The 20,344-nt window shown below is 60.1% G+C and overlaps 3 protein-coding genes across 8 annotated transcripts in view; all 3 read right to left on the bottom strand.

Annotated features, from left to right (window-relative positions):
• Positions 1-146: 146 nt before the first annotated feature.
• DMPK (DM1 protein kinase) lies at positions 147-8,391 on the bottom strand. Of its 6 annotated transcripts, none has more exons than XM_074219251.1 (15): positions 7,948-8,391; positions 6,318-6,409; positions 6,156-6,239; positions 5,975-6,070; positions 5,010-5,158; positions 4,808-4,901; positions 4,479-4,685; positions 4,086-4,349; positions 3,287-3,372; positions 2,395-2,494; positions 2,007-2,164; positions 1,541-1,629; positions 1,275-1,321; positions 1,031-1,105; positions 147-704 (listed from the first exon to the last, which is right to left on the bottom strand). In XM_074219251.1, the coding sequence occupies exons 1-15, from the start codon at positions 8,114-8,116 to the stop codon at positions 516-518; spliced, it is 1,899 nt and encodes a 632-aa protein (XP_074075352.1). In that variant the 5' UTR covers positions 8,117-8,391; the 3' UTR covers positions 147-515. The 6 variants fall into 6 exon arrangements, with proteins under 6 accessions (XP_074075352.1, XP_074075351.1, XP_074075354.1 ...); XM_074219250.1 differs by having other exon boundaries at positions 1,031-1,101; XM_074219253.1 differs by having other exon boundaries at positions 1,031-1,101; positions 6,345-6,409.
• Positions 8,392-10,680: 2,289 nt separating this feature from the next.
• On the bottom strand, positions 10,681-16,933 carry DMWD (DM1 locus, WD repeat containing). The gene is given in 5 exon segments (XM_074219248.1): positions 10,681-11,197; positions 11,859-13,061; positions 14,005-14,187; positions 15,761-16,273; positions 16,276-16,933. Coding segments are annotated over 5 exon segments (2,238 nt in total). The 5' UTR covers positions 16,567-16,933; the 3' UTR covers positions 10,681-11,149.
• A 19-nt stretch (positions 16,934-16,952) lies between these two features.
• The window catches only part of RSPH6A (radial spoke head 6 homolog A), a 74,403-nt gene continuing 71,011 nt past the window's right edge, over positions 16,953-20,344 (bottom strand). The window contains exons 5-6 of the mRNA XM_074219249.1: positions 18,125-18,242; positions 16,953-17,195 (exon numbers count right to left, since the gene is read on the bottom strand). Coding sequence (XP_074075350.1) covers positions 16,961-17,195; positions 18,125-18,242 — 353 coding nt within the window. The 3' untranslated portion in view covers positions 16,953-16,960. The remainder of the gene's footprint in view (positions 17,196-18,124; positions 18,243-20,344) is intronic.

The following is a 20,344-nucleotide window of genomic DNA, read 5'->3' as shown; positions in this document are numbered from 1 at the left end:
CCTTCCGCCCGGCGCCCCGCCCCCGCCGCGCCTCCGCTGCCCGGACCCAGGAAAGAACTCGGGCAAAGAAAGTTTGCGGCCGCCGCGCGGGGCGGCCCCGCCGGCCCCGCCCTCCCCGCCTCCCCCCGGGCTCCCGGGCCGGGCCACCAGCAGCACACGCGCCCCGGAGACCAAGAGGCTTTTATTGGACAATAAATACGGGGCCGGGCTCTCAGTGCATGGACAGGAGGGCCGGGCCCGGGCCGGCCGCGGGCGGTGGGTTTCAATAAATATCCAGCGGTGCGGGGTGGGGGAGGCCCCGGGCGCGTGCGTCGTGCTTGGGGGGGGGGTCCCCGAAGTGAGGACCAGCGCTTGGTCTGGGAGGGTCCCTCTCCGGATTCCGCCGGAGCCCCGGGGGCCGGGTCACGGGGACGGGGCCGCGCGCTGCGTCCGGGGGAGGGGCGGGGGGGGGGGCGCGGCCGGACCCCGCTTTCCCCTCCGGGGACGCCTGGCTTCACCGGGGACGAATCTAGGGCTCAGGGGCCGGGGGCAGTTCTGGGGCTGAGGCGAGCCGGCCACGGGAGGCCCCAGCCGGGGTCGGGGCCGGGGCCGGGGCCGGGGCCGGCGCGAGCCCCCAGCCCAGGGCGGTCCAGCGCTGCGGAAGGAGCCAGAGCAGCGGCGACGACGAGCAGCTGGCGCGCCTCCGGTAGGCCTGGCTTAAGGACCTGCGGCGAGACCGGGCCCGGCGTCAGGCGGAGGCGCCTCATTGGTCCTTCCCGGACGCCTGGGAGAAGCCCATTGGTGCCGCCACCATCCCCCTCTACTCCCGGCCCGAAGCTCCAGCCGCCGCCGCCCCCGCCCCTTCCCCTCGGTCTCCCAGGGGCTGCCCCTCATTGGTCCCCTCCGCGGCATCACGTTCTGATTGGTCTCCTTTTCCATCCGCCCCTTCCCCAGTGCTCTGAGCTGGCAGAGAAGGAGTGAAGCTTAGGGGCCAGGCGGCAAGGGCGAGCGTGGGGGGGGGGGGGGGGGGTGAGCAGCCGGAGGGACATACCCGGGCCCAGGGCAGCAGGTGGCAGGGCGCCACCAGGGGGCACTGGCACAGAGCCACGGCCGGGGGGCCATCTGGCTGGAGAGAGAAGGGACAGGTGACCACATCGGAGCCCCTTCAGGTCCCTCCCCAGGACCACCCCTAGGAATCCCACGAGATGTTATGGAGAAGATGGAGGGGGGGGCTGGGGGGATCTGGAGGGGCTCCCGAGGCAGGCCCATGGCAACAGCAGACGGGGGAGTCTTACATGGGGAGGCAGCTCCGTGGCCTGGGGAAGGGGGAGCCCCGAGTTGGCTGGAAGGAGAAGAGAAAGGAGGTGGGCACGAGCAGTGAGCAGGCAGAGAGAGAGAGAGAGATGGGGACAGAGAGAGGACAGCAGCCTCGTGGCCTGCTTCGTGTTCTGGCAGCCTCCAGCCCCCTGCTCTCCCATCGTGTCCCCAAGGCTCCCCTCTTCTCTCCCCTCCTCTGCCCGGCACTGGGGTGGCGCGGTGGGGGGGGGGGGCGGAGACTTGCCTGATGCTTGCAACTCCTCCATCCGCTCCCGAAGCTGCCGGATCTGAGCCTCTAGCTCCCCATTCCGGCTCTCTGCGGCCTGGAGCTGGCTGAGGGCAGAGCCAGGCAATGGTCACCCCGGGGGGGGGGGATCCCAACCCCCTTCCCTATGAGGCCAAACCTGGGAGAAAGGGACTACCTGCCTTGGCTCTCTGTGTTCCTAGCATTACTGTTCTTCAGCGTCCTGAGATGGAGAACCGGACCAGACCCCAGAAACCATGGGGTCCAACCCCTTAGATTTACCAACTGAAGCCCGGGGAGAGGAAGGGAATGTCCCAGAGTCACAGACGTCCACTTGAAGTCCTCATCTATCACAATCCCTATCTATATTTCCCCTGCCCTGGTTATGGCACGGCCCCATACTATGACAAAATACCTCACCTCCCTGCCTCAACTAAAATATGATTTCAACCAGGGATTCACTGACCTGGCAAAGTTCTGGTTGGCCAAGCGGATAGCGTCCAGCTCTCTTCGAAGGCTCTGCTGGTTCAGCATTTCCTCTTCCAGGGCAGCTTGCAGCTCTTGCAAGGTGGTCCCCTCTTCCTCCTCATTCTCCAGGGTCTGTGTGGCCTCTTCAACCAGAGTCTGAGAGGAGGGAACCTTAAAACTTGGAACCGGAAAGGATTTACCCAGCCCCCCAAGCCTGGGAATCGGAATTCAAAGCTAAATCTTCTGGGTTCAAATTCACTAAGCTGGACAGTGACTTCCACCCCCTGCCAACAGGGCCCGTCTCTTTTCGAGCCCATCCTAGGTCCACAGCCCCGCCTCCAGAAGCCTTTCTAGATTGACCCCGGAATCCTACCCCTCTCACTCACAGGCTCCTCAGGGGTGGCCAGCTTGGGTGGGGAGGTGACTACCGGCTCAGGCTCCAGCTCCATAAGGGCAGAGTGGCTGACCTCTCGGGTCTCACTTTCACTGTGGGTAGAGGGGGACAAAAGGCACCTACATTCCAAAGCCCAGTCTCTTTGGAAGTGAGGAAGGAGAGGAATGATCCCCCTTTTCTGGGTGATTTTCTTTCTCAGCAAGCATTTACAAATTACCTAGGTGAGTGGCCCTAGGGAGACACACAGATGGATAATGACTAAACTTAGATTTTCCTGCTTAGGCAACTCCCAGATGAAGAAGCTCGGGCAGTATGTGTTCGCTTCTCTTCGGGTGACAGGAGGGAATGAGCTAGGACACTGAGAGGTGAAAAGTGATGTCACAGCCAAGATGGTGCTTCCTGGCTCCATTGGGTATAGAAGTGAATTTACTCATAGACAGGATGTTCCAGAACTCTCTTTAGCTTTAATAACTTTAAACCACAGTAAGACTTTGAGTTTGAACTGCAATGTGGCAGAGTCTGGATCTGGAATCAGGAGGACCTGAGTTTGAATCCAGCCTCAGACTACCTGTATGTGTTAAGTGACCCTGGTCACTTCACCCAGTTAGCTTCAGTTCCCTTATCTGTTAAAATGAGCTGGAGATGAAAATGGTAAAACCACTCCAGTCACTGCTAAGAAAACCCCAAATGGGGCTAGGGAAATGATTAAACATCAATAACAAAGACTTCTGAGACACTGTATCTGTGGATGCAATCACATCATATAAATAAATAAATGATAAACACAAAAGAGACAAAGTAACGGGAGTGGAGGCACTAGCAGGTAGGGCAGATCAGGAAGAGCCTGGCATAGAAGGTGGGGGAAAGGGAAGGTGCCCCCTCACCTGAGAGCAGCATAGGAGAATGAATAGCCCACAAAGGGTAAGTGCACCCCCAGTGGGGGGCTTTCTATCAGGTCAGACAATGTCTCCTGGAAGGAAAGAGAAAGGGAAGGGCTTAGGCAGGCTCCTCCCACAAAGCTTCTCAGCAATGGGCCCCAGACCCATCCTCCCTCTGTCTCCTTGGGTGACAGACTGCCCAAATGCAGTGTAAAATGACCAGGTTAGGGGCAGCTAGAGTGGCAGTGGATAGGACACCAGCCCGGGAGTTAGGAGGACCTGAGTTCCAATCCTGGCTCAGTCACTTAATACTTACTTAGCTGTGTGACCTTGGGTAAACTACTTAACCCCATTGCTTTGCAAAAACAAATAAACAGAAAGACCAGATTGGACTAGACCACCTGTAGGATTCTTTCTGGCTCACAATCTATGGTATTGGGGGAGTAGCATTAAAGATTGCCTAGGGATGGTCCCAGGCCTGAGGTTCCAGGATTATTCATGCAATAACTATGTGCTGAGAAATTGGAGGGGTGTGTGTGTGGGGGGGGTTCAGGACCTCCCTAAACGTCACGACTGATGCAGGCTTGCTGGGAAATCTCCGTCTTACAGAGCTAACAAAATTACAGAGAAATCGCAGTTGGCCTTGTAGAGAAGCACTGAGGCTCTGCCCCCATCCCCACCCCACCAAGGCTCCAAAAGCCTTGAGCATCCTTTTGGCTCTGAGGGGCTTGGGCTTGGCAAGGCGGGGGTCCCACGCTGGGCCCCTGGGGAGGATGCTAGGCAGGAGCGGGGGTGGGGTACGTACCCCACCCCCGCTCACCATGGCCGTGAGCCCATCATCCACCAAGTCGAAGTTGCAGGTGTCCGTGGCTCCGGAAAAGTCAGGCACGAAGGGGGGAGAGCTGTCCCGAATGCCCTCCCAGTCGAGTCCCTGGAAGAATGGATGATCTCGGAAGTCCCCGGCCCCAGATCGTCCCAGTCGTACCTCCCGGGGGCACAGAAGCTGGAGGATCAGCTCTTGGGCTTCCTTAGGGACCCCAGCATCAGACATGGGCAGGGTCAAGTGCTCCTAGGGAGTGGTTGGGGGAGTCAGGGGTGTGCTCAAGGCTAGCCCAGGATCACAGTGAGGGGGGCACCGGGAGCCTCCTCCAAGCCTGACCCGTCCCAGATGACCTCTCCAGAGGGTTCCCCGGGGCACCTTGTAGTGGACGATCTTGCCGTAGGTCTCGGCCGTGGATTCGGCGTAGAAGGGCGTCTGGCCAAAGAACATCTCGTAGGCGAACACTCCGAGGGCCCACCAGTCACACTCGGGCCCATAGGAGCACGCCCCAGTTCCGTCCCCCACAGACTGCAGGATTTCCGGGGACAGGTAGTCTGGGGTGCCCACGGCTACTGACGAGCACACCTAGGGTGAGAGGCCCTTCCTGCATCTCTGCCCCCGGGCTTGGCCTCCTCCGGCCTCCACCTCTCCCATGCCTCTGGAGCATCTGGGGGCTGCCTTACTCTGCCGGGGACCCCGGTACTCACCGTTCCGTCCTCTCGGAGCTTGAGGCAGGAACCAAAGTCGGCCAAGCGGATGTGGCCGCAGCGGTCCAGAAGGATGTTGTCTGGCTTGATGTCCCTGGAGGCGGGCACAACAGCTCTGAGCAGCCACCTGCCACATGCCAGGTGGCCCCTTGTGGTCTGCCCAGACCCTTTGGTGATGCCCTCCTCCACCCCAGGGCCTTACCGGTGCACGTAGCCGAGCCGATGGACTGAATCGATGGCCAGGACCATCTCCGCCAAGTAGAAGCGGGCCATCTCTTCGGGGATTCGCTCCCCAAACTTGCTCAGAAGGGTCAGCAGGTCCCCCCCCACATAGTACTCCATCACCAGGTACTGGGTGGGGGGAAGGGAGGTTTGAGAGTCACTGATTTGAAGCTCTCCCCCCACTGCTCCCCAGAAAGGAGGATGAGGAAAAGTGTAACAGACAAGTGTGAAGACAGAGAACCCTAAAAACATGTCACTGAGAGGGCACCCTTGCCAGAAGGACTGAGATCTTGGAGACTACAATGGAACCCTCAAAGCCCAGGTTTGCCCACATCACAATCAGTCAATAAAGCTCAGAGGCTCCCCAGGGGTCAGCTTGAGCACCCTAGGGACAAGACGCTTGCCTTTTTCCTGCCCCTCATCTCTGGCCTCAATGGCCAGCCTGTAGTCCCTCCTCTCCCTTCTCCTTAGAGTTCCAGTTTCAACTCACATTACCTCTCCATGGAGCCTTTCCTGCTGCCCTCCCTGGGCCTTTCCCCCCCAAAACTGTATTTCCTCAATGCAGACAGTCTGCACACACACACATATAAGAACATACAATGACATGCAAGCTGTGGAAGGAAGGCAGCCTTCATCTTCGTCTGATATAAGGAGGGCCTAGAGGAGGACGCTCAGCCAAGCCACATAGTGGGGCAACCTAGAGTCTTAGGGCCTCTGCACAAAGAGAGGCTCACTGTCTCGCCCCCCACTGTCCAGCACACTGGACCCACTTAAGAGTTTGCTAATTTGCTTAAATCCTTTATTTTGCAGAGGAGGAAACTGAGGCAGTCCAAAGGCCCCCAGGAAGTAGCCCCTCCAAGGCTATTTTATACAGCCCAATGTCCCCCGTCTCCCTAGGGTCGGCCATCCAGGCTTCCCTGGGGGTCTGTTCCACCCCCTCCTCACCAGGTAATTCTCGTCCTGGAAAGCAAAGTGCAGCTGCGTGACCCACCGGGGGTCCCCATTCACCAGCACATCCCGCTCCTCCCGGAAGCACGATACCTGTCGGGGGGGGGGGGGAGGACGAGTTGAGCCCCCGAGGGTGCCTCAGGCCCCCCGCCCCGCCCCTCCAGGCCCCGCCCCTCACCTCCCCTCTCTTCAGTATGTCCCATTTGTTCATGATCTTCATGGCGAACACCTGCCCGGTGCGCCTCAGCTTCACCACGGCCACCTGGGGGTGGGGGGCGGGAGGATGAGGAGGGGGCCGGGGGGCGCCGAGCCCGGCCCCGCCCCGCCGAGCCCCTCTCACCTCGCTGAACGCCCCGCGCCCGATCACCTTCAGGATCTCGAAGTCGTCCCTGCGCAGCTGGAGCTCCTTCAGTCTCGCCACGAGGGGCTCCGCTGCGGGGGGAGCCGGCCATGACCCCCTCCCTGCGGCCGGGGCGGGGCGGCCCGCGGCCCGGCCCTTTTATGGCAGCGCCCCGGCTGCTGGGGCGGGCCCTGCCCGGCTCTCCACAAAAGGCGGCCCCGCGCCAGGGCCGCGCCCCCTGCCTCAGTTTCCCATTTTGTCCCGGGGGGGAGCCTAGGTTGGTGGGGCCCCGGCCGGGAGAGGAGAAGGAGCGACAGAGGTGACAGACCCAGGCAGACGAGGACCCGAGAGATGGGGGGGTAAGGGGCCCCTGGGCGCCCCGGGCCCCCGAGGCTGCCCGGGACGGATACACTGGACCCCGAGGCCCTGGGGGAGGGAGCTGTTGACCCAGCGAAAGGAACGGGATTAAAAGATTAAGTGTTTCCCCCTAGCCCCCCCCCCCCACTCCCCTCCTCCAGGGCTCTGCCCGGTCTCCTGGAGAGCTCAGCGGGGTGGTGGCTGCAGTTTGGGGGGACCTGGAGGGGATCTCTGGGGCCGACCCCTTTCTCTGCCCGTTTTCTTCGTCCCTCCCTTCCCATCCACAGCTCTAAGGGGTGGAAGAAGAGAAAACGGGGCCAGCGGAACGGGGGAGCCACGCAGAGGGGGTCCTGGGGACTCGTCCCATAATCCACTTTTCCAGGCCCTGCCCCCTCATTAGGTGATCTGGCCCTCAGTTCGGGGGCCCACTCATCCAGGGAGCTGCCTTCTAGGATTGGGTCCTGCTGGAGACTGAGGCTCCACATAAATTAGTCCTGCTCCTTCTCCCCATCCCGGTCCCCCCCCCCCCAAAAAAAAACAGAGGCTTTTAATGCAAGCCCAGGAGACATAGAGGAAGCTGAAACCAGATTTGGGGTGCTTCTGGTGTTGGTGAGTCAGAACCTCCTAGGGGCTAGAGAGGGCCCTGACTCACCCAAATCCCTTTTCCCTCCCTCCCCTGAGGCCCCAGGCACCTGTCAGACTGTGGCGCCGACCACCTGCTACAGGCTGGCAGCTGCCACCTTTCCCTCAGACTGCCAGGATCTCTAAGCGCTTAGTGGCTAGAGGGAAGTTCCTGCCACTTAGGTTAGGGGGAACCGGGTCGAGATCCTGGAGATCTGGGAGAGCTGAAAGCTTCGGGCCGAGCCCAAGGTTTCTCCCTTGCCTACCCCTCCACCTTGCCATAGTCCAGAAGGGAAGGCTGCGCTGCCCTCCCCTCATGACAAGCGCTCACTTGGCTTGGAGATCTCTGGCCTCTACTCCATCTGACTGGAGGAGCTGGGGCTGGGGCTGGGGGTCTTCTGACTGTCCTTTTCCTCCCCAGCCCCCCTCTCCTGACGTCTACCCAGTCTTCTAGACTCCTGCTACTTCTCTGATCCTCCTCCCCAGTCTTGGTCTCTTTACTGTCCTGGAGCCTTCTGTGGCACCCCACCATCCCTCCCTCCTTTGGGGCCTGTCTCCCCCCTCCCCATGAGCTGCTCCCTCTCTAAGGGATGCTCCCTTCCTCCCTGGGGGCCTCCAGCCCGTGCCTCCCACCCTGGAGGAGAGCACTCACCCCACTGCAGGAAGCCCAGAACGTACGTGTCCTGGGCCAGGGCAGAGCCATTGAGTTCTTGATAGACACAGAGCAGGAGGTCGAGTAGGGGCTCCAGACCCACCCAGCCGCCCTGGACCACCAGCTCCTGGAGCCGCCGGAGCCGCTGCAGCCGGACCTCGGCCGACATGACCGGGCTGCTGCCACCACCATGGCCCCCGCCCAGGCTGGGGTGGGGGGGGGGAGGCCTCACCTCTCACAGGCCTGGCAGGCCTGGCCCTAGCTCCCGGGCCTCATTGCTCCTCCTCCTTTCTCTAGCCCCCCACCCCCCGCCCCTCCAAGCACGGCCACCTCAGGGCCTTCTGCCCTCTCCCCTTGGGGAAACAGCAACTCCAAGCCAGGCTAGTCCTGTCTTCCCCAGGAGCTCCTCGGTGCCTCCGCTGTCTCCTCACTTCCAGCCCAGCCCAACCCAGCCCACTGCCCTCCCAGGCCCTCCCTCCTCCCAATTTAACCCCTTGTGGGCCCACCCCCCCCGACAAAACCACCCCTTTCTAAGCCCTCCCCGTAACTGGTCCACATGGCAAAGGGACAGGGGCCTGGGAAGCCTAACCATCAGACTCTCGCTAAGAGAGTGATTTCCTCCCAAGTGACCTGTGAGGGAGGTAGCACAAATGTTATTTACACAGAAGAAAGTTGACACTGAGAAGTTCAGTGACATGGCCACTGTCACTCTGCTGGCTCTGGGCCCCAGCCAGACTCTCGGGTTTTTCTACTTAACCCTATCTTGCCTTTGGCAGAAGGTTGAGAATGTGTGTGTGTGTGTGGGGGCAAGTTTCTTTAGGGGAGGCAAGTGGAGTTTTGGGGGCCTGGAAGACTTTCGTTGAAGAGCCTGTGGTCGAGTCTCGGCTTCCAACTGACAGAGCCCTAAGTGAGAGTGGGCCCTAATATTTCAAATCTGGGCTTATTCCCACCCTAGTCCCATGTTACAGAGGAGGAAACTGAGGTCTGGAGAAGGGAAGGATTCCAAGCCAGCTCTCATGAAGTTATTGGTTCTGGGCTCTTTGAGGACAGAGAAGGGGATGGGGGGGCAGGGGGAAGGTGGTATGAAGCCCTGGCTTCTCCCGTGACTCAGCGATGGATTCCATCCAGGACTGTTAAATTTAGCTGGGAGGGCCCTCCCGGGTTTAAAGGGATCCATTTTGGGAGGAGAGGGGGGGACAGGGAGAGGAGAGGAATTCACCCCTTCAGAGAGTGGCTATGGCAGGGGGCATCCACTTCCCACAGGAAGACCCGAGTCTGGGGCAGGGGAACTGGCCTGGGCCCTCCCAGGGCCCCAGGTCCTATTCCACAAGGTTTCTGGCACTAGCCCTGGGGGCCAGGGGGTGGGGACCAGCTACATTCCTCCCGGCTCAGATTAGAAACAGAAACATCTCGGGGGGAGGGATGGGTGTCACTCCCCAGAGCCAGCCCTGGAGAGGAAAAGGAGTGAAAAGGGGAGTGGTGCCGAAGGGAGGCTGGGCCAGGAGAGGAATCTGGCCAGAGACTAGGGGTTTTCGGTCTTCTCTGCCTTCCTCCCCAGCAGGACACTCAGCCCGAGGAAGAACTTGGTGTTCTCCCCCCGCATGCACCCTTCCTACTTCCCTTGACAGGTTTTGGGGATGTGGATGAGATTTGTGGGCAAGTTTAAAGGAGGCCTTGGGGCCAGCTCCGTCCCTGACCCATGTGACCTTCTCCAGGCTACTATTCCTAGGTCTTTGTTTCCCCACCTGTAAAACGTGGGGAAGCGGTCGAGATGCCAATCCCCCTTTTCAGTTCTGAAACTGCGTTGACATTCACTTAACAAACTCGATTCTTCCCCCCCTACACACACATGAGGTCTGTTTAAGCCTCGCCTCCCTTCTCTAGGCACCCATCTGGAGTCTTATCTCCTCCCCATTTCAAGCCACCCAACTTCATGGCCTCTCATCAAAGACCAGGTCCCGGCTCCGGCTCAATCCACACTTCTGGTTTGTGTTCTGAGGTCTGGATCCGTGTCAAGTTCTCTCCAAAGCCGCCAGGCCCCGGATCTGCCTGCATCATCTTAGTCCTTCCCACCCTGACAGGGACCACCCATTACATATCGAGAGACCTCCTCTCTCAGGGCTCCTCCATGTAGGGTTGTTCCTTCAGCCGCCTTGGCAGGATCTTCAGCTGGGTCATGGCCGTGGAACCCCGGGTGCCCCACTCTCTTCCTCCTCCCTGCACTATCAGCTCAGTGAGGCCCATGGGAGGACTTCATAAATGCTTACTGGATGAAGGTGGATCCATCCGCAGGTGCAGTTATCTCTCTGGGGAGAGGGGACCCACACCTTCAGTCTGCCATGGCTGGTCCACCTGGGACATTGCTGATAGATGATGGGGCCCAACCAGGCCTTGCCATTATCCCCGGGTTTGTGCTCTCTCTGCCTCATCTACCTCCCTCAGCTCTGACATTCCAGGTCCCCAGTACCAAGGTTCCCTTTGGGCTCTCATGTTCTAGGTGGAAGATCAGGGGAACTGAGTGGGGAGGGCAAGATCAGGCCCTGATGAGCCAACACCCACCACCTTGGCCTCAGTTTCCTCACTTGTAAAGGGGTGGGGGTGGTCAGGCTCCCCTCCAAGATTTAATATTCTGTGTTCCTCCCCAACCTAGGGTGAATACAACATAGGAAGACCACCTGCTCTCCCCTCCCTAGCCCCCAATCATGAGACAGAACAGAGGCCAACAGCCCAGACTGAAAAAACAAGGAGCTTTTACTATAAATAAGAGGTTGAAAGGTGTGGGGAAGGCAGAGACATTGGGGTTCCATAATTTATAACACTCTTCAGGGGCCTCGGGGCAGAGAGGGGAGACTCCCCCCCCAATCCCTGCCAGAGGGGGATCAGTGCAAAGAGCCAAGATGGAAGGGAGGCGAGGGGACGTCCGATTGGCGGCCGTCACATGCGGGGGTGGAGGGGGGGCCGAGGTGGTAACACTGAATGTCTTGGGAGGATACTGTACAAGCAGGGAAGAACACTGGGTCCCACATTCCAGAGGCCAGGCCAGGGATACCCCTGGTGTTGTGCAAGGCCAGAAGAAGGGGGAGGGCTAGACAAGGACTCCTTCCACTGTTAGTCTTGTTAATAATACGTTAAGGGGGATTGGGATGGACCAGACAGGACACGGACCAGGAGGCTGAGGCGGGAGTAGCCGAATCCACAAGCTTCACACCACGGTGCCACTGGGGGAGTTGGCAGGCTGGGAGGAGAGGCCCTGCAAGGAAGCCGGAAGAAGGGCAGGTGGGCTTAGAGGCCCAGGGCCAGGCAATGAGGTCATCATGCGCCTGTCAGAAACCCCCACCCCCAGAGGGAGGGCCCCTGCCTGTCTACACAGTTCTATATCTCCCTGCTCAGAGATTTCCAGCCTGTGTCCAGGCCTGACCATGTGGAAGTAGCAGGGTCCAACCCCCCAAATTGAAGTCTCCACTTCCATGACTCCCAAGGTCGAGACAATTATTATAGTACCTCATGTTCAAATACTGCTTAAGGTGAATGGGTTTTCCTCAACTGCCACATTGTGAGGAATGTCATTCTAACCCCTGTTTTACAGATGAAGAAACTGAGGCTCAGAGTCATTCAGACGTCCATCCTGCAGCTGTGCCTTGCAGCTGGATGTCCTCTCTCCGTCACGCTCTCCCTCCCCCGGGCTGCATTACACAGCATCAGGACCCTGACCCCCATTTTTCTAGCCCTCTGACATTTTGGGGTTGGAATACCTCTTGTCTGCAGACTGCGGCGCTCCACCATCTGAAGATTCTTTCTACAGCTTCTTTACCCTTCCCACCCCCTCCCCTTTCTCAAAGCACTCAGTCCGCAGACCAAAGCCCAGCGGGAGAGGAGGCGGGCGGCTCCCCGGCGGTCCCCGGGGTACTCACAGCTTTGCCAGGCCGGGCCCAGGTACAGATGAGACCCTCCTGACAGGCGGTGATGATGCAATCCTCCAAGAACAGGAGGACGGTGAGGCGCTCCTGGGCAATCTTCTTGCACACCAGGGGCTCCAATAAGGGTACCTCGTGGATTCGAGGGCACAGGGCTGTGCCCAGCACCTTGGCCGGATCCAGGCGGCCCCGGGGGGCCGGCCCTCCCACCTTGTCTCCGCTGCTACCACTGCCACTGCTGCCCCGGCTGATGTTCCCCAGACTGTGGTAGCGTTTGTGCTCTTTGTCAGCACCCTTGTCCCGACGCTCCTGGAGGGTAAGCGTGGCAAACTTGCCAATGCTGAAAGGGGTCCCGGGCTCTGTCGTCCCGCCTGTGCCCGCTCCAGCCCCCTTTCCACTCACTGCGGGGTGGGGGAGGCTATTAGAGCGGGACAGAGATCGGGGAAGGGGCCCCGGGGTGACAGGAGCAGCTTCCGTGCTGCCAGCCAGGGCCCGGGGCCGTGCCAGCGGGGGCCGGGGGTAGAGCACGTCCTCTGTCAGGTCCCACAGGCAGAACTGGGTGTCCTGGCCGGCAGAGCCAAATCGGTAGGTAACGGCGGGGGGAGGCAGCCGGGGCAAGGAGCCCGCTTCTCTTTCGCTCCCGCTCGCGGTCCCTTCCTCCTCTGGCTCCTCCTCGCTCCTTGTGGTATAGGGATCAAAGGCCACAGCGTTGACCCAGGATTTGTGGCCATGCCCTCGGGCTACCACTCGGGCCTCGGTGAAGGACCACACTGTGACCAGGTCATCCTCGCCTCCAGTTACCACATACCGCCCATCAGGGCTCCAGCAGACGCAGAGCAGGCCTCCAAAGTAGCTCTTCATGAGGCCCCGGAGGAGCATGGAATCAAAGTGGAAGACACGTAGGCAGCCATCCTGGCTCACGCAGGCCAAGTGTCGCCCATCCGGGGAGAAGGCAAACTCGTTCAGGGGGCCCTCCCCCACAGCCCACTTAGCCAGCGGGTTTCGGGGTGCCTTCCCCTTGGCAGTATAGACGGCGAAGCCCTCCCCCTGCTTGAGCAGGCTGTACTGGGGTGGGGCGGGGCCACAGGGGCGAGCCACATCATACAGGTAGAGGTGGCCACTGGCATGGGAGGCCAGGAACAGGCTCTCTGACTCGGGGAGCCACTTCAGGTGGGTCACCTTGGTCTTGTCAATCAGCCTCTGAGGAAAAAAGCAGAGGGAGATGGGAGAGCCGTGAGCACTCACCCAGAGAAGCAGGGCAGGGCAGTGGCCTGGATTCAGCTTTCAAGGACCAAGTCTGCTGCCCACCAGGTATGGATCCATGGAAGATGGGTCTCAGTTTACCCATCTGTACAAAGTGTTGGTTTCTATAAGTCATTGGGAGAGCAGCCCGGATGTGAGGGCTAGTGGTTTGGAACACCAGGTTCTCTCCACTGGAATCCTGGCCAAAGTCACAGACCTTGACGGGGAGGCACACAAGGTGGGCTTCAGAGACCACTTGAATTAACCCTCCTCACCAAACAATGAGGAAACCAAGGCACAGGAGGTGCTCAAGGGCTAACTCAGGTGCTGAAATCTCAGCCTGTTTTCCTGGGTCCCTTCTCCAGGTCTCTGACCTGCCTACCCTAACTCAGTCTCCCTGGCCCCAGGCTCATCCACCCCTCTAGTCCTGGGGCAGGGGAGAGGAGCTGGAATAAGTGCCAAACTACGGAGCAGGATCTGTCAGAAAGGGATGAAGGTCCCTGCCTGGCCTCACTCCCTGGAATAATGTTGGGACCACAGGAGATAATGGACATGACAAAGATCTGTAAGTATAAACATGAAACATTTTCTATCAGGCAGTTCCTTTCTCCTCAGTTTCCCCAATTAGTAAAATCAGGAAGACTGGGAAAAAACTTTTTCCAGTCTGGACATTGCCTGTTCTAAGGCTTTTCCCAGGTCTAATGTTCCATGTTCTAAGGTCCCTTCCAGCTGGGACCTTCTCAGTTCTAAGTCCCCTCTCAACTCTGCCATTCTCTGTTCTAAGGGTCCTCCCAGTTTTGACAGCCTATTCAGCCATTACTGTCTTTCCATCCCCTGGATGCTCAGCTCTCCCCATCTGCTCCCCTACCCCCCCCCCCAGCCTTGGGGCCCAGGAAGTCACCTCCTCATTGAAGAGCTTGCTGGTATCCTTTTTGATCAGGTCCAGGTACTGGACTTGGCCCGCTGAGAAGCCCACCAGCAGGGAGATGGTCTCGGTGGCTGCAGTGTACTGGTTGAAGTCGTGACATGTAGGCTGGGTGCCCTTGTAGATCCGTTTATCGATGGGCTTGTTGAGATCGATGGACTTTAGATGGGAGAAGGGAGAGCGGGAAGGGAAGGGAGCCTGATAAGTGACAGCTTGGCCAATGAAGGAGCTCCTGACCACCCGGGCTAGGGCAGGCCATGGGGCAGCAGCCTCTTTCTGCAGGCCTCCCTTCTTCTCCCTGAACCCCGGGGTGTCTTCTTGCAAGGGGCCTGTCCTGATCTGCCTGTTGGCTAGTACTCCCCCTCCACCCCCACCCCCCATACTCTCTGTTCATGCTGAAGGTGCCTCTCTGAGGACAAGATGCTTCTGACCACATGAGAGCTCCTGGGAGGACAAGAGAGTTACAACTGTGCCCCCTCATCTCCAGGGCTTAGCTGCTCCCAGTGAATGCTTGGGGTGCAACAGAATCCCTCCACTAGTGGCTCTACTATGAAAAGGAAAGGGGGCATGACGGCAGGCTCTGTTGCTAACTAGCTGCTGAAACTAGGTCATCACTGGCCCTCAGTGACCCTTCCTTTCACCTTCCTGGAAGGATTATTTGCTCTCCCTTCTTATGCTTGCAGCCCACCCCCAAAACGCCCTATTTCTGAGGCCCCCAGGCTCACACCTCACACCAGGTTCTGCCCTTCTTCCTCACATCGGAGGTTCTGTCAGCTGCGAAACCTCCTAGCTTCCTGGCCCACCCTGGTCCCTCCCAGCTTTAAGTCTTGGAGTTTCTAAAGGTCTTAGCCATTCCCGGGAGAGCCTTGAGCCTCTCTCTCCCTCTCCGATTCCTCATCTCTTCCTACACCTCTCCTCCCCCAGGTCATGGAAGCTTTCCCTTCCCTCTTGCTGAATTCCCACATGAGAGGCAGCCAGCTTGGTCAAGTTCAAGGCCACTCAGTACTTCGTTCCAGACAAGGTCAGGTTCAATGTGGCCCCATGGTCTCTTAAAGTCCCTGCTGGCTCAGAAGCTACTGAAATTCTCTGCTCCTGACAAAAGGGGCCCCGAGTCCAGGCAATCATCTGCCCATCCTGCCCTGTCCCTCTCCTCCCGGGAGTCCTAACCTCATTCCTCCAAACCTCACCTACCACCTTCATTTACCCCTGGCAGCTGTACAGACAACTGGCCTCTGTTGCACCTTTTTTGTTTAAAGGATCCTCCCAGTCAGGCCATTCTAAAATGTCTGGAACCCTGGGTCCAAAGGCTGGAGGATGTAAGTGCAAATCCTGCCTGAGACACTACTAGCGGTGTGAAGCTCAGCTGGAAAAGGGGAGGATCTCAGCAGCGTCCGGGGATCTCAGTGTCCGGGGCTGGCAGAACCCAGAGAGCCCATTTCGGTAGCTGCTTTTATTGCAGGGTCCATAGTCTCATGCTCTAAGGCCACTGCTGGGGTTCTCCAAGCCGGACTCCAGAGGCGCACTCCAAGGCTTCCGGAAGGGGCTCCTGTTCTCAGGGTTCACACCACGCGCCTCTGCTAACCTCCAGACCCTTGCTGGCTCTCCAAAATGCCCAGCTCAGGTGCTCTAAATGCCTGCCCACCCTCTCCCTTCCAGGCCCCCTCCCCTCCCCCCCACCCCGCTCCCCTCCATCCTCTCCTTTGCCGCCCCCTCCCCTCCCCCCGGGGCTCACCCGGTGGCTGCCCCGCCGCCCGGAGCCCCCCGGGTAGAAGTAGAGCTCCCGGCCCAGGTTGAAGCAGACGCGGTCGCCGGCGGCCGGGGCCGGCCCGGCGGGCTCCCCGGAGGCGGCGGCGGCGGCGGGGTCGGGCTCGCCCAGGCGCACGAGGCTCAGGCGCACGGCCGGCAGCGCGGGCCCCGGCCCGGGCGGGGAGGGGGCCCCGGCCGCGGCGGCGGCGGCGGCGGCGGCGGCGGAGGCGGCGCCCGCGGCGGTCGGGGCCGGGCCGGGGGCCGGGCCCGGGGCCGCGGTCGGGGCCGCGCAGGCGGCGGCGGAGGCCGGGCCGGGGGCCGGGGCCGGGCCGGCCCGTCGGGCCGCGCCCTCGGCGCCGGGCAGCAGCTTATAGAAGCCCTCGCGCGTCCGGAACTGCGACTTGATCTCGGCGCAGTCGCCCAGGGCCCCCGCGCCCGCGCCGCCCTCCGCGCCCGCCGCCATCTTGGGCCTGCCGCCCCTCCGCCCCTCCGCCGCGCCGCGCGCCCCCGCCCCCGCGCCCCCGGCCCGCGGCTCCCGACGCCGCTTCCGCCCGCGGGCCCGCCTCTCGCCGGAAGGGGCGGGGCGTCGCCTGGGCAACGGCCTCCCGGTTGGGGGAGAGGCGCGGCTTCTGGCGGATGGACGGAAGCAGACGGGTCGGAGGGCGGGGCCGGGCCCGCGGGCGCCCGAGGGCGTCGTCCCGGCAGAGACATCCCGATTGGGGGAGAGTGTGGGGGTGTGGGGCCGGCCCAGCGGGGGAGGAGCCGCCGTCGTCTTGGCAACCGGCTGCCCATTCGGGGAGGAAGGGGCTCCAAGGGGCTCGGAGCGGAGGAGGAGGAGGAAGGCGGCGGCTGAGGCTAGGCGACCGGGGGCGGGGCCGTCCCCGGAGCCTCGGCCGCGGCTTTCTGGGCCTTGACGTCGCTTCGGACTCGGGGAGGGCCGCGGGAAGGGGGAAGTGGTCGTCAGAGTAACCGAGCTGCGATTGGACCGCACCGAGGGGGCGGGGCCGCAGAGCCTCGGGGAAGCGGGCCGTGGGCGGATCCCTAGCAACCGCGCCGCTTCCCTAGCGACCGGCGCCGGGGTGGGGGCGGGGAGCCGAAGGGGCCGGGGCGCCCCGGGGAGGGGCGGCGAGGAGCCAGCTCCGAGGGAGCCGCGGCCTCGTCCCCCCGCCCCGGCCCGCGCCGCGGCCTAGTCGTCGGCGTCCTCGTCCTCCTCGTCCTCCTCCTCCTCCTCCTCCTCGGCCGCCTGCAGCGCCTGCTCCTGCGCCGCCTTGAGCGCCTGCTCCTCCTCCACCGTGGGGTCGGCCATCTCCACCACGTCGGGGCCCGCGATGTACTCGCTCTGCACGGCCGGCGGCAGCACCGGGTTGAAGTTCTCCTGGCTGTACTTGTGGCCCCAGCCCACGTACAGGTTCTCGAACTTCCTGCGGGGGGGCGGGCGCTCTGCGGCTGGGGGCGCCCCCACGCCCCCCCCCAGGAGCGGTGCCCGGACAGGCGTCGAGGGGTGCGGGTGAGCGCCGAGACCCCCAAGCCCCGGGAGGCCCCGTCACGGGAGGGGCGCGGGGCCCGGGGAGAAGCCCTAAGACCCTCCCCACTCTGACACCCCTGCTCCGGGCCCCCCAGCTCTGACACCCCTGGTCTGAGACCCCCCCCCCAGCTCTGACACCCCTGCTCCGGGCCCCCCCCAGCTCTGACACCCCTGGTCCGAGACCCCCCCCAGCTCTGACACCCCTGCTCCGGGCCCCCCCCAGCTCTGACACCCCTGGTCTGAGACCCCCCCCAAGCTCTGACACCCCTGGTCTGAGACCCCCCCAAGCTCTGACACCCCTGGTCTGAGACCCCCCCCAAGCTCTGACACCCCTGGTCTGAGACCCGCCCAGCTCTGACACCCCTGCTCCGGGCCCCCCCCAGCTCTGACACCCCTGCTCCGGGCCCCCCCCAGCTCTGACACCCCTGGTCTGAGACCCCCCCAGCTCTGACACCCCTGCCCCGAGCCCCCTCCCAGCTCTGACATTTGAATTCTACCCATCTACTGTCTTTGCAGCCTGCTCTTGCTGTCTCCCAGCGCCCTCCAGCAGGCCCGGGGCCTCCTGGACCTCGGAACCTTGAGGATCACCTGGGTCTAAGGAGTCTTGGAGACTCCCTGCTGGAGACTCCCTGCTGGAGCCCATTCCACATTCATAGGGAAAAATTGTGTCCCAGAAAAGGGAAGAAGCCTGTCAGAGATCCCAACGTAAGGGAGAGGTTTAAGCAGTCTCACAGCCCTGCTATCCCCTCTGTCTCCCTAGCGAAGCCCCTGAAAAGCAGCTCTTCATCAGGGGTCTTGCCTGGCCCTTACCTCCACAGCCCTTACCTGCCGATGGCATAAGCATAGGCTCCTGGCCACAGGTTGGAGCGCATCACAGCCACAGAGTACTGAGGGCAGAGGCTGCAGGAGAGGCGGGCTGTCCAGGGAGCCAGCTGCATGATTTCTAATAGGATATGGAAATAAAAAAGGGCTGGTCAGTCCCTCCCCTTCTGTTACACTGTCCCACCCTTCTTCAGCCCCACTGACCTGGGTTATGTGGACAAGATGAGGAAGCCTCCTGGCCCAAGGCCCTTCCCCAGACATCTGCTGCCCACACTGTTAAATCCTGAGGGCACTGTGCTCTGAGCCTCACTTTCCTTCCCTCTCCACACTACACCTTCTAAATCTCACTCATTCCCCTACTCGTTTTTTTTTCAAGGCAATGGGGTTAAGTGGCTTGCCCAAGGCCACACAGCTAGGTCATTCCACCTAGCCGCCCCCCCCACTCAGCTCTTGCACTACAGATGACTCCCCAAATTTCCCTCTCCATCCTCCCCCAGGTTTGGCATGTTCAGCTGCTTGATGGAAGCTCAAAGTGCATTGGCATGTCCAGGATCAAGGACTGAATTCACCATCCTCCCCCTAAGGAAACCTGCTTAGCTCCCAGGACAGCCATCCTCCAAGGCACTAGAGCTTACAACCTGTCAGCTAGCTTCATTCCAGTCTCCCATGAAGAGGAGGCCCTTCCCATACCCAGCATGTGTCCTTAATCCTGGCCCCTCCCCATCACCTGGGCCCTGTCTTGGGGATCATTCCCTTCTCTCCCCCACCATCTTGCATTTCCTCTCTCCTGTCTCTCTCCCTGCTACCACAAGCATGTCTGTCCTCTTTTAAAGGCTCTTGAGTCTTATCAACAGCAAGGGCCACCCAGAGTCACCCACCATCACCCCCACTTCTCAACTCTTACCAGGCAAGTCAGACTTTGGATCTCACCCCAAAGAGGAATGGTCCCTTCCAATAATTACCTCAACTGCTAAATCTCATAACCCCAAACAATTCAATGAAGCCCCAGTTTTTACTAAGGTTCTACAATGCACAAGATCCTGCTGGGAAAAAGGGAAAAAACCTCAAATCATTTCATTTCTGCTCTCTAGGTATTGTGGCAGCTGACTCTCCATGGGGAGAAAGGGATAATCATCTATTCATGTCTGGTTTAATTACAGCAACCATAGGAGATCATTGCTATTACTGCCATTTTATAGTTGAGACTGAGCAGACCAAGGTGAAATGACTTGTCCTGGGTCACACAGCTAGGAAGTGTCTGTAGCTGAATTGGAATTCAGATCTTCCTGATTGCAGACCCAGTGCTCCAACCCTTGTTCCTCCCTGACCAGTATCACCCTATAGAGTGGGGTCTCCCCTTTTGTTTTCTCTCTTCTCTCATGAATAAACTAGACTGATTCCAAAGCTTATTCTATTCTGAAAGTTTCTGTCTGATTTATTTTTAAGGATTGTGAATTCCTTTTGCCAGTGAGATAAACCTAATCAGTGGGGCAGCTTGATGGCAGTAGTAGAGTGTTAGCCCTGAAGTTGAGGACCCAAGTTCAAATGTGGCCTCAGACATTCACTAGCTGTATGACCTTGGGCAAGTCACTTATCCCTGATTGCCTCAAATCCAGGACCATCTCCAGTTATCCTGATTCTTGTCTAGTCACTGAACCCAGATGGCTCTGAAGGAGAGAGTGAGTCTGGGGACTTAGCACAACCCCCCCCCCCCCCTTAAATCCAATTTGAGTGCTTGTCATGACATCACTTTCCTGATGTCATGGTCTTCCTAGAAAATGAAGGACAACCTCCATCAAACCTAATCAGTCCAACTGCTGTGTATCTGTAGCCAGGAGCATGGCAACAGGGAGTACAGGCTTCAGGTCCTGATACACAAAGATACAGGAAGGACCAGGGCTTGAACAGTCTTCTCCTGGCTGAGTTCATAGAGAATCTTGTGGCTTTTATGATTAATCATTTAAACCCTTTCCCCCAAGGCAGAGCTAAATCCAGTCTGGGCCTTTTCCATTCCTTGCTTCAGACTAAGATACAAACAGGACACCATATATGCTGAGGAAAGGTGGGCCCTCTCTGGACATGCAGCCCCACTCATCCTTCCATCCTCCATGCCTACACTGGAGCAGGTGTCAGTGGCTAGGAAATAGGAATCGTCTGCTGGAGACAGAAAAGGGGGGGAGGTCCTGGCCAGCAGCGCCCACATTCCTTTGATGAATTGTCAGA

The sequence above is a fragment of the Macrotis lagotis genome, chromosome 1, assembly GCF_037893015.1.
Source record: "Macrotis lagotis isolate mMagLag1 chromosome 1, bilby.v1.9.chrom.fasta, whole genome shotgun sequence".
NCBI lineage: Eukaryota > Metazoa > Chordata > Mammalia > Peramelemorphia > Peramelidae > Macrotis > Macrotis lagotis.
The sequence above is the reverse complement of the archived record's forward strand: the minus strand, read 5'-3'. Positions and strand labels throughout refer to the sequence as shown.